Genomic DNA, 15,365 nt, shown 5'->3' on the forward strand with positions numbered 1-15,365 from the left:
GCTCCGGTAGTCGTGGTTGCAAGTTGATTCGTTTGGCGATTTGTCTCTTGTCAGACACCTATCGTTTGAATCGCTTGTCAAAGAACCGGATGTCGTAAATGGTGTTGTACGAATCCTCCAATCATGGTTGATATGGTCGACGAAGAATCACGTGAAGAATCGTCAGCTCCGAATGACCGACCGGGATAGAGTTCTGCAACCATGGCGGGCTTGCAGCTGAGTTGGAATCGATCGTCGCAAAACCGGGACATCTGTGGGTTTTTCCTGCAGCACAAGGACTGCAAGTCATGGTGAGAAGAGTACTCCAGTACTGTGTACAGCAGTCCTCGTCAGGGGAAAGTCTAAGGGGAGGAGACATCGGCTGTCTCTGTGCAAGCACTGTTCAGGCGCCATCGAAGCACAGGGGGGTGCGCCGTTAGCCGTTGGAATTCGGGTGCTAGGCTTGAAAGAGCCACCTGAAACAACCGGGGAGCTGGAAGCTGGAGCATCCCGGGCGCCCATCCTTAAGTGGTGGGCGGGATCACGAACACGCCGCCTGGCCTGCGGACACGCGCTGCGCTCAGTTTTCTGGGAGACCGAAATAATTCTCCTGATTTAGAGCCCGCGCCCTCGTCTTGGTCGTCATCAGCATCTGTTCACTCCAGCTGTTCTTCTGGCTTTTGTTTGAGCCCGTGTTGTCGCTGCGCGTCGTCGTGGACGTCGACTCACATCGTGCAATCACCGCATTGACCCTTCTCCACGCACGGTGGACAATTGGTTGCAGTGGTGATCTGGTGCCTTGCATACTGCTGCCCTTGGCACGCTGGAATTGGACTCGGACGATCATCCACCTCCTCGCACCCACGAATCTTCTCAGCTGCGGTCGCTTTTTAATCTCGACCGAGCTCCATTCTTCGACCGTCGCTGCACGCCTACGACGATGGATTGTGCTTGAATGAGGCACTTGGTTTGCGCTGAGCAAGCCTTGCGATCCCAGTACACCGTGTCTGATCCGGCCTCACCTCCCGAACCATCCCCTCGAGCACCGTCGAGTCGCATGAGGTGAGTCGAGGCACACACCCTCTACGGACCCTTGAGCAGCTCCGTCCGCGCGAAGGAAGTCAACAAACGATGGCCTTCCTATTCAAAAGCAGACGAAACGCGCCGCCTGCGTCGGGCTTACCCCCTGCCAGTCGAAACATCCATACTTCTGACGGCACATCTGGTTCGGCGTCAGCACCCAATGGATCAATAGACAGTACAGGAGAACGCTCGACGCAGTCGCCACCCCCCAACGCGGGTCCGAATGGATCCATCACTTCCATGAACTCAGTAGCGAATGCGCCTACGTATCCACGGCGCGAACGATCAGAATCAGAGTCGGCGGTATGTCCCTGTTCGATGCCTCCTCTCCGTGGATTGCATTTCTGACATGATGGTGCGCATAGTCGCGGCCCACGACGAGTTCACAAGCGACTCAAGTACCCAATGCCGCACTGTACCCCTGGTCGCAACGGCGACTGAACTTTCCCACTCCGCAGTCCAACCCGTTCCCTCGATACGGCGCCGCTGTGAACGCAGTCGCCTCAAAAGATGGGGATGTCTATATCATGGGTGGTCTCATCAATGGCTCTATGGTCCGAGGAGACCTATGGATTGTCGAATCGGGCGTGGGCAACCTCTCCTGCTACCCAATTGCGACGGTCTCTGAGGGCCCTGGACCGCGCGTCGGCCATGCCAGCTTACTTGTCGGCAATGCTTTTATTGTTTTCGGCGGTGATACCAAGATGGACGATAACGACCTGCTTGATGACACTCTGTACCTGCTTAACACTTGTGAGTGTGCTATCCTCGGTCGTGACTCGGGGTGCCGCTGACCTTTCCAGCTTCTCGACAATGGTCAAGGGCGTCCCCGCCAGGCCCACGCCCGTCCGGCCGCTATGGCCATACTCTCAACATTCTGGGCTCCAAGATATACATCTTTGGAGGCCAAGTTGAGGGCTATTTCTTCAACGATCTAATAGCTTTCGACCTGAACGCCCTGCAGAACCCGACAAATCAATGGGAGTTTTTACTGCAGAATACAGGCGAGGACGTTGCTCAGAGTGCTAAAGTGCCCGCCGCAAGAACCAACCACACCGTTGTGAGCTATAATGATCAGCTCTTTCTGTGAGTAGCGCAGCGAAGACGCTCTGGACATGTGGACTGACCAGGACCTACAGATTCGGAGGTACAAATGGGACTCAATGGTTCAACGATGTTTGGACCTACAGCCCGGCTACAAACTCCTGGACTCAACAAGACTGTATAGGATACATTCCAGCACCCCGCGAGGGCCACTCCGCAGCCTTGGTCAACGACGTCATGTATATCTTCGGCGGCAGAACCGAGGAGGGTACCGATCTTGGTGATCTCGCGGCTTTTCGCATTTCGTCCAAGCGATGGTACACGTTCCAGAACATGGGACCTTCTCCGTCTCCCAGGTCCGGTCACAGCATGACAGCATATCGTGATAAGATCATTGTACTGGCCGGCGAGCCTAGTTCGGCACCTCGAGACCCAGCAGAACTCAGTATGGTTTACGTCCTGGACACGGCAAAGATCCGGTATCCAAATGACGCTGCTGGGGCAAGCCAAGCTATAGATGCTCGACAGCCCAACAGTCCAACCAGGAGGCCAAGCACGGAAGCCAGATACGCCATGCCCGTGCGTTCAACATCACGGGAGGGACAGGGGACTCCAAATGCTCCTCGTGAACAGTTTGCTGGAGGGCCAGTTCAGCGGCCAGATCCGACACAGAACAACGGCCAATCGAGACTACCGCGAGCCTCCATGGCGCAAGCTCCTGCCGGGCCGCCTCCACAAGGCCAAGCTCCCAACCCTCGAGCCAACGGCGTCCAGTCTCCTTCAGGTGCGCCCGAAGGGCCTAAACCACGGTACAACGGCCCCGCAGTGGACACTAGAGGTCCTTCAGCGGGCCCCAATGGTGTCAGGACCGCTCATGCAGACGGCATGGTACAGCCTCCAGCTATCCGGGAAGTCCAGAAAGAGAATATCCGCCCAAGCCGAGAGAACAGCCCCAATACTCATGGCCGGAGGACTCCGATACAACGAACTGAGTCGAAGGCGAAAGCCATGGAAGCAGGAGAGGCAGCTCCGCTTGTTAGCAGCGGCGTGGCCAGGCAACGGTCGCTACGGTCCCAACGAGCCCAAAGTTCCATCGATAGCACCGAGGACGGACTGCTCGGGCGCTCATCCTCTGGCAGACACCATCCTGAGGTGCAAACCGATAATCGCAGCCTGCGAAGCATCCATGGTGACGAACCCAGATCCCCCAAGTTGAGTGCCCATCAAGAGGCGCTGCTCAAAGAGTTGGAGACGGTGAAGAAGTCAAATGCTTGGTACGCTTCAGAGTTGGCGCTTGCTCGGAAGCAAGGCTACCATAGCGGGACTGCCTCAAGTCCCACGTTCGACGACCGCGCTGTCAGCCAAGTCTCAGACGACGACCGACCGCTAATGGAAGCCTTCATGATGATGAGGACAGAGCTCCAGAAAATGCAAGAAGCTATGGAGGCACAAGCTTCGTCAATGGCCAAACGCATTGCGGAGGTCGAGCATCAGCGAGACGCAGCTGTCACGGAAGCTGCCTACGCACGAGCCAAACTTGCAGCCCATGGCGGAAGTCAACGGAGCACGCCCCAGCCCGACCATGGCCGCGAGCCCGACGAGCAAGAGCGTTTTACAGATCTTAGCCGACGGCTGGCTCTGGCTCTTGCTGCACAATCGGAGCATAAAGCCAGACTTGACACACTGAACAATGACCTTGCGTCCGAAAGAAGAGCTCGCGAGCTCGCTGAAGATTCCATGGACGCTTTACAGCAGCGATACGACGACCTGAGCAAGAGCCGCAAACCTGCTGAAATCGAAGGTCTCCGCGCCGAGCTCCACGAAGCTCAGAGCCTAGCTCGGGCAGAAGCAGGTCGCAGGGCTGAAGTCGAGGAAGAGCTACGGACCTTACGGGTCGACCACGAGACCTTGAGCAAAACGCATGAGGATATTTTGGGGCGCTTGAGCAGCCACACTTCATCAATGGCGGCTTTAGAAGCGGCGGTCGCGGCATCTACGGGCAAAGCTAGCCTGTTTGAACGACAAATAGAGGAAGAGCGCGGCCACAGAGAGGCTGTTGAACGGAAACTGGCACAACTCAGAGCCGAGCACGAAGAACGGACGACAGAGCTCGAAACTACTTCGAAGCGACTGCGCGACGCTGAAGAGCTGGCGGAGACGCATGCAAAAGAAGCAGCGACACATCGTGAAGCCTTGCTTGCCGGCCTGGCCAAGCTGTCCAATCCAGAGCCAGCCGCGAAACAGGATGCTGGTGCTGAGCAAAAAATGGTAGCTCTCCGTGAATCAGCAGAGCAAGCCTCGGCGCTGGCCAAGCGCAACCAGGAAGCTGCAGATAAAGCTGCGCAAAAACTCCGTAACGCGGAAGAACGGATCGCGGGTTTGGAAGCATATCAGGAGCAATCCAGCCGTGAGGCGCTGCAAACGCGCCGACAACTACAAGCAGCGATGCGTGAGGCGCAGAACTACCAGGCGGAAATCCGCGAACTGCGCTCAAACCTCGAAATGCACCAGCGAGATGCCAGTGCGCTTGCCGTCCAGCACAGTGCTCTCAAAGATTTACTGGGTGAGCGCGGCCTGAATGTGTCTGATGTGCGACGGTCGCCGGCTTTTGGTGACCACTCGCCAACGTCAAGGTTCGGTACGCCCGAGCAGGCGCGTCTTCGCGAGATCGAACAGCAGCTCCAGGCCAGCATCAAGGCTCACGAAGAGACCAAGAGCCAGTCCGAGGCTCGTATGCAAGAAGCCGATAGCACGTACAAGGAGAAGTTGGAGCAACTTGAGAACGACTACCAGTCGGCTGTACACTATGTTAAGGGCACCGAAAAGATGTTGAAGAAGATGAAGGAAGAGCTCACCAAGTACAAGTCGCAGAATGCCCAGCTAACGACAGAGTTGGAGACCGCCCGAAGTGCAAGCGCCACTTCTGGCACGGCAGCGGATGCTGCCTTGGGGGATAGCGAACGATCTCTGCTGCAGACCTCGATTGACGAGATGAAGACCCAGACAAGCCAGCAGATAGCGCAACTGGAGTCAAGCGTCTCTTCCCTGAAGGCCGACCTTGCTGCTGTACAGGCAGAAAGAGATCAACAGAAAGCCGATCAGGAACAACTGAGTCAGACCGCACAACGGTTGGGCAGGGAGCTGGAGCAGCTGAAGTCAGAAAACACGATGCTCGAGCAGCAAGCCCAAGAAGCTGAAAGCCGGATAACGGTGCTGCTTGACCAAGTCAATGAGAGGGTGGGCAACTACCGGCGGCAATCGCAGTTGCAACCCCTACCGCATGGCATCAATGGACTTGGTCACAACCGGGACGAGAGCACCTCCACGCTGACAGACGTCTCGGTGAACGATGACACCCTCACCCACGACGACAGAGGATCCGTAGCGCTGGACAATCTTGCGTCAGAGCTGGAGACCTTACGATCACAGTGGGAGAGCACAAGCCGCAGTGCTTATCGACTGAGCGCGCATTCGGAAAGGACCCCCACCGCAGAGACCCATGGCACCGAGCTCAGTGACAATCTTGCAAACTGGAGACGACGACTTGCGGAGGAAGAAAATGGGGCTAAAGAGCCACAGACCGTCGCTTGAGGAGTTGGGCATTGACCATTTCTGTGTGAACATGTTCTTTTCTGTCTGTTGGAGTTGTTGTCTTTGGGGTGGCGCTTTCGTGGATGACAGTAATGAAGACAACGTCCATGTCGAAGAGCTGGTCTACTGACTAGGGCTCCAAATGTAGTTCTAACTGCCAGATCATTAGGTGCAAGGGATGGGATAGGATTTGAATGGGGGCTGATTGGTCTTTATTAGGACTAAATTCAACGGTTCGTACTCGATGAATGAATGTCTGATACTTCAAGCGAGCGCTCCATGGGCCAATAGTCTAATGCTGTGAAGTCGCTATCTGCTGGCCCTTTGAAACCCTCTTGCTGTGACTGGCCGGGAGAGCGAAGTTCAGCCTTGTCGTCGCAGCTGCAAGGCTGAACGATGTCGAACTTCCCCGCAAAAACCAAAGACCGACAGAATGAGGCGGGAAACTCTCACCGGCGCGCAATCCACCCTTACCTCGTACACGGTGTTGCACTGACGTGCTTTGAGATTACAGCTCTTCTTCCTCATGCCAATCTTATGTCCATTCATGGTTATTAGACACAGCTGAAGCCCGTGCGACGCCGGCGACACCCTGCCTTCAGACCACGCTCACTACCACGTTACCCTCCTCTCACCTGCGGCTGCCTAAGTTGACTCGGCTGTCCATGTCTATACCTTATAGGGCGCTCCACCCGTAGCGTGAGGGCTTCTGTGCCAGCTTCGATTCGACACGCACCAACCGCGCATAGCTACACCCTGAGCAGAGGGGATGGCTACCCAGAACGGCGTCGCCAGTGTCGGTCTGGGACTGCTGGACGTCAACCGACGCAGACCCGCCACGCAGGGAGGCGACCGGCCTGCACCTTCGGACATGCTTGACGATGGCGATGGCTTCCCGTCAAGCTCCACCTCTGGTCATCATTCTCCCGTGAACGGCGCAGGTCGAGCTCAACAGAATGGTTACACCACGCCACGAATAATACCTCAGGAGGCGGAAGACTATTTGACAGCGAGACCGACCGGCCTGCTCCAACGCACAAAGAGCGACCTTGGACCCCGGCGGAAGGAGGGCCTTCAGAACGTACCTGCAGAAGACAAGCTGGCGCACATTAGACATGGCTGGGACGACGAGTACACGTCAAATGAATACCTGTCACTGTTACACTCGACTTTTTATATGTACTACACCGAAAAACGACACGAGAGCAATGGGTCACAGTCGGAGGAATCGAAGCAGTTCCCCAGCGTGGACTGGCGCATGAAAGACAGAATGAAGACCGTGTCTGCTGCGCTGGCAATATGCCTGAATATTGGCGTTGACCCTCCCGATGTCATCAAGACGAACCCCACTGCCAAACTTGAGGCGTGGGTCGATCCGACCGCAAGCAGTGGCGGGAACACGAAAACCATGGAACAGATTGGCAAACGTCTACAAGAACAGTACGAGTCATTGAGTCTGAGGACAAGGTACAAGCAGTATCTTGATCCCTCGATTGACGAGACAAAACGTTTCTGCATCTCATTGCGTCGTAATGCGAAGGATGAGAGGGTGCTCTTCCACTACAATGGCCACGGTGTGCCTCTTCCAACGCCGTCAGGAGAGATCTGGGTTTTTAACAAGAACTACACACAGTACATCCCTGTCGGCTTGTATGACCTACAGTCATGGCTCGGGGGTCCCAGTCTCCTCGTTTATGACGTCTCACATGCCGGCAACATCGTCTACAACTTCGAGACACTGCTCGCCAAGCACGAAAAGGAAAACGAAGAGCTCAAGAAACGGGATCCCAACGCCCCCATCCAAAACTACGGAGACTGCATACAACTCGCAGCTTGCGGCAAGAACGAGATGCTGCCGACGAATCCAGATTTACCTGCCGACCTCTTCACATGTTGCCTGACGACGCCGATCGACATTGCGCTGCGATATTTTGTTCTACAAAACCCACTCCCCAGTGGACATACTATTGAAGATGGGAAGATCCCGGTTCCAGGCCGTCTACAGGATAGACGGAGTCCGCTGGGGGAGCTTAACTGGATCTTTACCGCCATCACTGATACGATTGCGTGGAATATTCTGCCGCGGAAACTGTTCAAAAAGCTGTTTCGGCAAGACCTCATGGTAGCTGCATTGTTTCGAAATTTCCTGCTGAGTGAGCGTATCATGAGGGCAAATCACTGTCACCCCATATCATCTCCGGCTCTTCCTGAGACACATCGACATCCTCTTTGGCAGAGTTGGGATCTTGCCATGGAGATGGTCCTAGCACAACTCCCTCTGCTTCGGGAAGCAGACGAGGGGAAGCGTGTCTACGAGTATCAGCATTCAACATTCTTCGCCGAACAACTCACCGCGTTTGAGGTATATCTTAGCTCTGGTCCAACCAAGGATCGAGCACCGGATCAGCTGCCGATCGTCCTGCAGGTACTCCTGAGTCAGGTCCACCGATTACGAGCGTTGATCCTCTTGAGCAAGTTTTTGGATCTGGGCCCGTGGGCTGTTCACCTCGCTTTGAGCATTGGGATCTTCCCGTACGTGGTGAAACTTCTGCAGGCGGCGTCCCTGGAGCTCAAGCCAGTAATGGTCTTCATCTGGGCTCGAATCATGGCAGTCGACTCGACCGTCCAGTTGGACCTGCTCAAGGACAACGGAATCCACTACTTCATCTCTATTATGAATCCGCGGTCGGATATTCCTGTTGGCAACGCCAGCGAGCACCGGGCCATGTGTGCATTCATTGTGGCCACATTCTGCAAGAACTACCCCCCTGGCCAGACCGTTTGTTTGTTGCCGGAACTTTTCAGTGCCTGTTTATTGAACATGGCTGAACCTGAAAATCCCCTGCTGCGGCAGTGGTCATGCCTGTGTCTCAGCATGCTGTGGAAGGACTACGCAGACGCGAAGTGGATGGGTATCAGATGTATGGCTCATTCCAGGCTCTGCGAACTCTCGCTAGATCCCGTCCCAGAAGTGCGTGCGGCTATGCTTCATGCTTTGACCAACTTCATTGGCATACCAGATCTTACAGACCAAGTCTCTCAGATCGAAGAGGGCATTGCCTCCTCAGTGCTTTTCCTGACTTCTGACGGCAGCACCTTGGTGCGGAAAGAGTTGGTCGTGTTCCTCTCTCACTTCGTCAAGCGCTACGAAAACAAGTTCATTGTGGTCGCCTACGAACAGCTGGTGGAAGAACGGGATCGTCATCCATACAAACAATCTGAATCAGGAAGCTTGGAGAACGGTCAATCGCTCAAGTGGGTGCCAATATCGGCAAACACGATCTACGGGTCAATCTGGGTCCAAATTTTGATGCTGTCTGTTGATCCTCACCCAGAAGTCGCACGAAACGCATCCCTCATTGTCGATCACGTGCATGAGACGCTGGTCCACTCGCCGATGAGCCACATGGCTTTGGCTGTTCTCGACGACCTGTTGAGATTTGCGAAAAGAGAGGACTCCCAGCTCAAGAAAGTTTCTAGCAGAGACTCGCTGAAGCCGGTTCAAGCACAGCCTGGCACTCCTCCGCCGACCTTGACAAAACAGCAAAGCTACTTGTCTCTGAGCTTGAAGAGAGCGGGCAGCTCGCTTCGCAATCTTGCTTTCGGCACCGGTTCATCCAATGCTTCCTCCAGCTCGACAAGCCCTGAGGTATCTCCGACAAAGACGAGAGATCTAGTCCAGCCGGTCAACACTCCCAGGAGTCGCCTCCCACCCGAATGGAGTCGACCGCCAGACTCACCCAATGCCACGAACACCCCAGGGTCGTATCATTCGGCACAGCAGCCCACTTCAGCTGGCTTTGTGCCCTTGGACCCAAAGAAACCGCCAGCGTTCCCCTTGGTGAGCACCCTGTTAGAATGGTCAACTGAATACTTTCGGGAACCGCAAATGCGACCAAACGACCCGGACGAACCAGGCTCGGCAGATTACAACTCGAGATTATGGCGTAGGAATCGTAACGAGAAGATCATTGCCGACAACCAGCCCCTCAAAGCGGTGGCGGGCAGCTCGAGATGGGTTCGTCCGCAGGGCTTCTTGAACAACCAGACCCAGCCAATGAAAATGACGTTCCACCAATTTGATGATCACCTTGCCGTCGCCGACGACAAAGACACCATCACTATCTGGGACTTCCAGAACAATGAACAAATCAGTCGGTTCAGCAATGGCAACCCTACCGGCTCCCGGATCAACGATGCCAAGTTTCTCAATGAGGATGATCAACCTCTCCTCATGGTGGGCAGCTCAGACGGCGTCGTCAAGGTGTACAAGAACTACGCCCATCCCGCAGAAGTCAAGGTGATCACAGCCTTCCGAGCTCTGACGGAGCTGATCCCCAGCAATAAAAATGCCGGGTTGGTGTTTGACTGGCAACAAGGCCAAGGCAAAGCCCTCGTTGCGGGCGATGTCAAGGTCATCAAGGTTTGGAATGCCGCGACCGAGCTGTGTGTGGGTGACATTCCTGCTAGGAGCTCCAGCTGCGTGACTTCCCTGACGAGCGACAAAGTGGCGGGCCATATTTTTGTTGCCGGCTTTGGAGACGGTGTGGTGAGAGTCTTCGACCAAAGACTCAACCCCCGCACCGCCATGGTCAAACTCTGGAGGGAGCACAGGCAATGGATCACGAACATTCACATGCAGCGCGGTGGCGTGCGAGAACTCATCTCCGGTAGTCGCAATGGGGAGGTGAAACTATGGGACCTGCGCAATGATAAAGCTGTCCTGACGCTCAATGCGACGAGCAACACACCCTCACCCTTGAAACTCGATAATATGAAAGACGGCACGAGCTCTGCAATCTCCACGCCGGAGAAACCAACCGCCCTGCTCAGGAGCCTGTCCGTGCATGAACACGCTCCCATATTCTGCGTCGGCACAGATCGACATGAAGTCAAAACGTTCAACACCAACGGTGACGCTCTCGGGGTGTTTGAACCGTCGTCCACGCGCATGGCTCAATTGGCGGGCGCGGTGGGGAGTGTTGGGGTTAATGTCGGGGTTAGTGCCGGACGCTTAGGGATTGGAAGGCAGCCCATTGTGGCGACGGCGTATCATCCTCATCGCATGGTGTTGGCGTGTGCGGGGTTGGGAGATACCGGGGTCGGACTGGTTAGTTACTAGGAGCAGCATGGGGAACGGGGCGAGAAGCATGTCGAGTGCGATGATGGAGCCAGCAAGGAGAGAGAGCGAGAGAGGGAGATGGCGAAGGGCAAGAGCGAGGTTCTCACCGAGGCGAATGAGGACGAGGTTGTTGCGGCTTTGTTGATTTGAGTGCAACGACGGGTTGAGGATACGTCTTTGCCGGAGTAAGGGTAGCGCGGCGATTCTACATGTTTGGCAGGAAGTTACGGATTGACCACTTCCATATGCTTTGCTCGGGATGGAAGTAAGCCGAGACACGACTTTTGCACGACAGGTCAGATGGCCAGGCCCGGCCAGCCGGATACTTGGGATCACCATCACTACGGGGCGGTGGATGTAATGCTCTGAGAGAGTACGGTAGGACTCGGATGGCAGGTCATGGGCATTGCGCAGCTTGCTTAGCATCACATAGCGTGGCATGGCGAGCGTAGCATGGCGAGTGTAGCAGGGCAGGACAGGGCAGGACAGGGCAGGATAGGACATAATACGGTGTACTCCTTACACGACACCTACTTTTGTGATAAGACCACAATGATGATTCAGTTGAGAATGCGAAATAGAACGAGAGAGAAGAGGCAATGAAATGTTCTTGCCCTGCTGCGCTGCGGCCGCCGCCACAAGCAAAACCAGGACCGACGGCTAACTATGGAAATGTATAATTATGTCAATCAGGATATTAGAATTGGAATTAGAAACTCGGGGGCATTCATTGAGTCCACTTTACACTACACCACACAACGAAGGACAGTATGAGGCATCGATCGACTCAAGGGGTGAGCTATTACAGTACCAGTACGGGCACGGGCGTTGTGCTCGCTCCTTTTGAGCAACGCATCTGGTGTAGCTATGTAGCTAAGTAGCTACCGTCGCACGGTGCAGAGAGTTGAGTAGAGTGTTGTGTATGACAACTGTCGAATTAGAGTAAGCTACCTAGGTATGGAAGGTCCGAAGACATGGATACATGACTATCGGTGGTACGTGATATGCACGTAACTTGCCGTGCTTAAGGAACGAGCACAAGGAGCACCGCACCGCACCGCAACAGCAACAGCAACAGCAACAGCATCAGACCACGACGGGGTACAGTGTAGCGCGGGAAAGTGCAGTGAACCACCGAGGTATGACTAGGTATGTATCTTCTGCAGCGCAGCGAACTACCTATGTGCCTATGTGTCTTCCATGTAGTTACAGTGCAGTACAGTACAGTACAGTTACGGTTAACAATCACAACTTGATCTTCACGCCAGACATATCCAACCCCAACGCCACGGCCGTCACGACCAACGCATAACCAATCAGCAGAGCCATGGCCTTCGCAGGGGACATGTCTAGGGTGTTGAAGCTGAGATTGACGAGCCCGGTCAAGAGATTCGCGATGAGGAACGCGGCGAGTCCGTTCCCGTTGAAGACACGGAGGATGGTGCTTGTCGCGGTCGCGGCCGTTGCGGTTACGGGTGGGGTTCGCGCTGCCTCGACGAGATTGCCTTTTCGCCGCGCGTCCTTGTTCCCGTCCGAGTCCGTGTCCCGATCCTGTAAAGTTGGTTGTGTGTATGAAAAGGACGGCCCCACCGCCTCGACTAGACCGAATAGGAAGAGCTGGGCCGTGTTGAATGCTACGACCCAGAGCACGTACGGCAGGTTGGCCAGACGGCGGGACACGGACAGGTTGAATGTGTGCAGGTTGGTCGAGAGGGTGTAGAGCGTCGCGTAGACTACGGCGCGGACGATGAGGTTTCGTAGGATAGAGATCCGTTCGCGGCGTGTATTTTCGATCCCGACATCCATCTCCGGTATGTGCTGCCGTTGTTGCTGCCGTGGGTTCGGATCTATCGAGGTTTTGGGCCCATGCCCGTTAAACTGCACAAGAGGCACACCGACTCCCCGCCCAAAGAGGAAGATGGCCAAGTAGCCGACAAAGGAGAAGACGCCTTCGCGGTTCTTGGACAAAAGGTCCGGCCCGCGGGGCGAGATCAGGATGTACGAGAGCAGCGTGGTGTTATTGAGGACCAGCTCGTACGTGACGGTCAAGACGAGCGCGAAGACCTCGTACGACTTGAACACGCGGCGGGTCGCCGTGTCGGAAATCTCAACAAAGGGCGGCAGTAAGGCGAGGGTGAAGAAGAAATTCCAGTGCACGCCGTACTCGGTGACGTGTTCGGCGTAGTCGAGGCCCTTGACGCTGTAGAGCCGGATCAAGCCGAGGACGAACAGCGGGACGGAATGGCGGAGGGCCTTGACGAAGCGGGCGGCGAAGTTGGTGCTGTTGTTGTTCTTCCTCCTCGCAAGTCCAGACGGTGAGTGCGAGGCGTCGTCACCAGAGCGCACGATCGCCCGAGCAGACACCACGCCGGCGGAAAAGACAAAGGATCCGACGCCCAGGTCCATCAGCGAGGTGCCCCATGTTTCCACCTTGGCGTAGCGGCGCGGGAAGATGGGGAAATCGACGGCCAGGATGGCAAGGCAGGTCACCACGAGCATGGACCCGCGATAGTGCGTGAGGAATGGGCGGACCACAAGCGTTGGTGTCTGAGACGCCGTCCGACTGGGAGCGGCGACACTCGCGGCGGATCGGGGCCCAGGCTGACCTCCTGTCGGTCTCTTCGGCCTCGTTGCCGGTCCATTGGACGGGTTCCCTCGACCGGCCCCGGCGCCGAGAGACAGGAGAAGTATCCCCGGCGTGATGAGGAAGATAGTCAACGCGAGCGGCGCGGACGAGTACAGTGTGATGGCGAATAAAATGGCGCAGACATTAAGCAGGAAATCGGCCACCAGGGCGATGGGCGTGTACGGCGTGAAGAACGAATGCCGGGCTTGCAGCGCCGTCCATAGAAAGACTGCAGACTACGCGAGTATCAGTGACCATCCCTCCCTCCCGGCATGACGGGAGTCGTGCTCCTCCTGGTCGACGACTTACAGCGGCGACGAGGGTGACCAAGTTGATCTCGGTCAGCGAGCTTCCGGAAAGATTCGACACAAAGGCCTCCTTCCGGATTTTGTATTGTGCTGCGGGATCCTTGGACATGGTCAAGTCTTGAGCTGGATCATTGCGTTAATGGCATGTCGTCGCGACGGGGTCGCTTTATTGACAGCGTCGAATGCGTGGAAGCACGATTTCAAATGACACATAAAGGGGGTCGCCAAGACTTGAAATGACCGACGATGGTGTGCGACCATCACGACGTGTGTGTGTGTCGAACGTGAGAACCTCATGTATATCTCCACGAGATGAACCTGTTCAGCGATCACACGAATCTAATCCCGACAATGCACACCAGCCCCGTATTCCCAACCAATCACAATATAGGATTCGCACCCAATTCGGGTTCATGGCCCATCCATTAGATAATCTACAGAGTACAGCCCTGCCACCCAGGGGCTGTCAGAATTACCCGGCCACCCGAAATTTAGCCGGTCTGAGTAGTGGACTATATACATAAAGATATCACTATTTACGACCTTTTATGCGCTTGCCACCATTATTTTTGAGTATCGCGCATCTTATGGGCATGTCTGAGATGCGGGCGCGTACTTCGTCCATCTTGATTGCCGCCCAAATGGTCTGGCCGACCTCGATAAGCTGTTCGACCTCCATATTATAAACCCCGCGAACAGCACGCATACGCTGCTTCTATATGTTCCAGGCGGCCTCAGTAGGGTTTAAATCGAGTGAATGAGGAGGGTAAACGAGGTTCTCGATGTTTAATTCATCCCTTTTGCGCTGTGCGAGGCCACTCTTACGGAGACTATATGATGGATCGCCATCCTCAACTAACAGGAATTTATGACCGTGAACTTGACGTGTATGTTTAATGGCGTTAATGTAAACTAATAAAAGATGCTTAGTGTAATAATTTTAGGTAATCGAGTTCCCTTTTAGCTGGATGATTAGCGGTAGTAGTAAACTAGCCTCCTAAACAGCGATAGATGCCTTATGGTCCTTTAGGGACTGTTGCTATTCTTTATCGGTTTAGTATTTAGTCCGGCGAGGTCTTCGAGGTCTTTTTAGCCTCGCCTATACTATCGTACTCTCTACAGCGTGTTGCACCTCTTTAGCTGCCTTATCTACCTTTTTATCCTACTAAAATATAAGCTTTTCGCACTTACTGTGCTAATTAACCTAGCCAGCAGTATAGAGGACGACCCCTTGCTTTTACGGACGCGTAACGACGTTAGCTGGGTCGTGTCGAGTGCCTTCCTCACGTAAAATACGTGGTGGGCGCTATGAGGTCGGGTTAAAATGGAACTCGTCTATGAAATAGACCCATTGCTAATAGTTCTCAATAGTGTAATGCTAGTGCCTCTCAGCATATGTCAGCGCTGCTCCTTTCGACTAACCGGTAAGGGTCAGGTCTCCAGTCACAATGCTCGAGTAGGGGTATGGGGGATACGACACAGGGGCGAGGTATAGCAGACGGCTAGGTGTGACAAGATACTCAAAGGTGGGTCTGAGTAGATGACATGAGTTGGCTACGAAAGAGTGTAACTAGACTGTCTGACAATGAGCGTATATATACCCGTGTGTCCT

General features: G+C 54.9%; 3 protein-coding genes across 3 annotated transcripts; 2 read left to right on the plus strand and 1 right to left on the minus strand.

The window, feature by feature from the left end:
• Positions 1–1,110: 1,110 nt before the first annotated feature.
• On the plus strand, positions 1,111–5,697 carry G647_05813 (uncharacterized protein; the record flags this gene model as incomplete). Its single annotated transcript, XM_008730139.1, has 4 exons — positions 1,111–1,365; positions 1,428–1,815; positions 1,866–2,148; positions 2,202–5,697. 4 exons carry the CDS (start codon positions 1,111–1,113, stop codon positions 5,695–5,697), a joined length of 4,422 nt encoding a protein of 1,473 aa, XP_008728361.1.
• Positions 5,698–6,466: 769 nt separating this feature from the next.
• Positions 6,467–10,819, plus strand: G647_05814 (uncharacterized protein; the record flags this gene model as incomplete). Its single annotated transcript, XM_008730140.1, has 1 exon — positions 6,467–10,819. The coding sequence occupies one exon, from the start codon at positions 6,467–6,469 to the stop codon at positions 10,817–10,819; it is 4,353 nt and encodes a 1,450-aa protein (XP_008728362.1).
• Positions 10,820–12,064: 1,245 nt separating this feature from the next.
• G647_05815 (uncharacterized protein) lies at positions 12,065–13,862 on the minus strand (the record flags this gene model as incomplete). The annotated part of the gene is made up of 4 exons (XM_008730141.1): positions 12,065–12,324; positions 12,424–12,637; positions 12,704–13,681; positions 13,755–13,862. 4 exons carry the CDS (start codon positions 13,860–13,862, stop codon positions 12,065–12,067), a joined length of 1,560 nt encoding a protein of 519 aa, XP_008728363.1.
• Positions 13,863–15,365: the final 1,503 nt, after the last annotated feature.

This window comes from Cladophialophora carrionii (assembly GCF_000365165.1).
Source record: "Cladophialophora carrionii CBS 160.54 unplaced genomic scaffold supercont1.4, whole genome shotgun sequence".
NCBI classification, from domain to species: domain Eukaryota; kingdom Fungi; phylum Ascomycota; class Eurotiomycetes; order Chaetothyriales; family Herpotrichiellaceae; genus Cladophialophora; species Cladophialophora carrionii.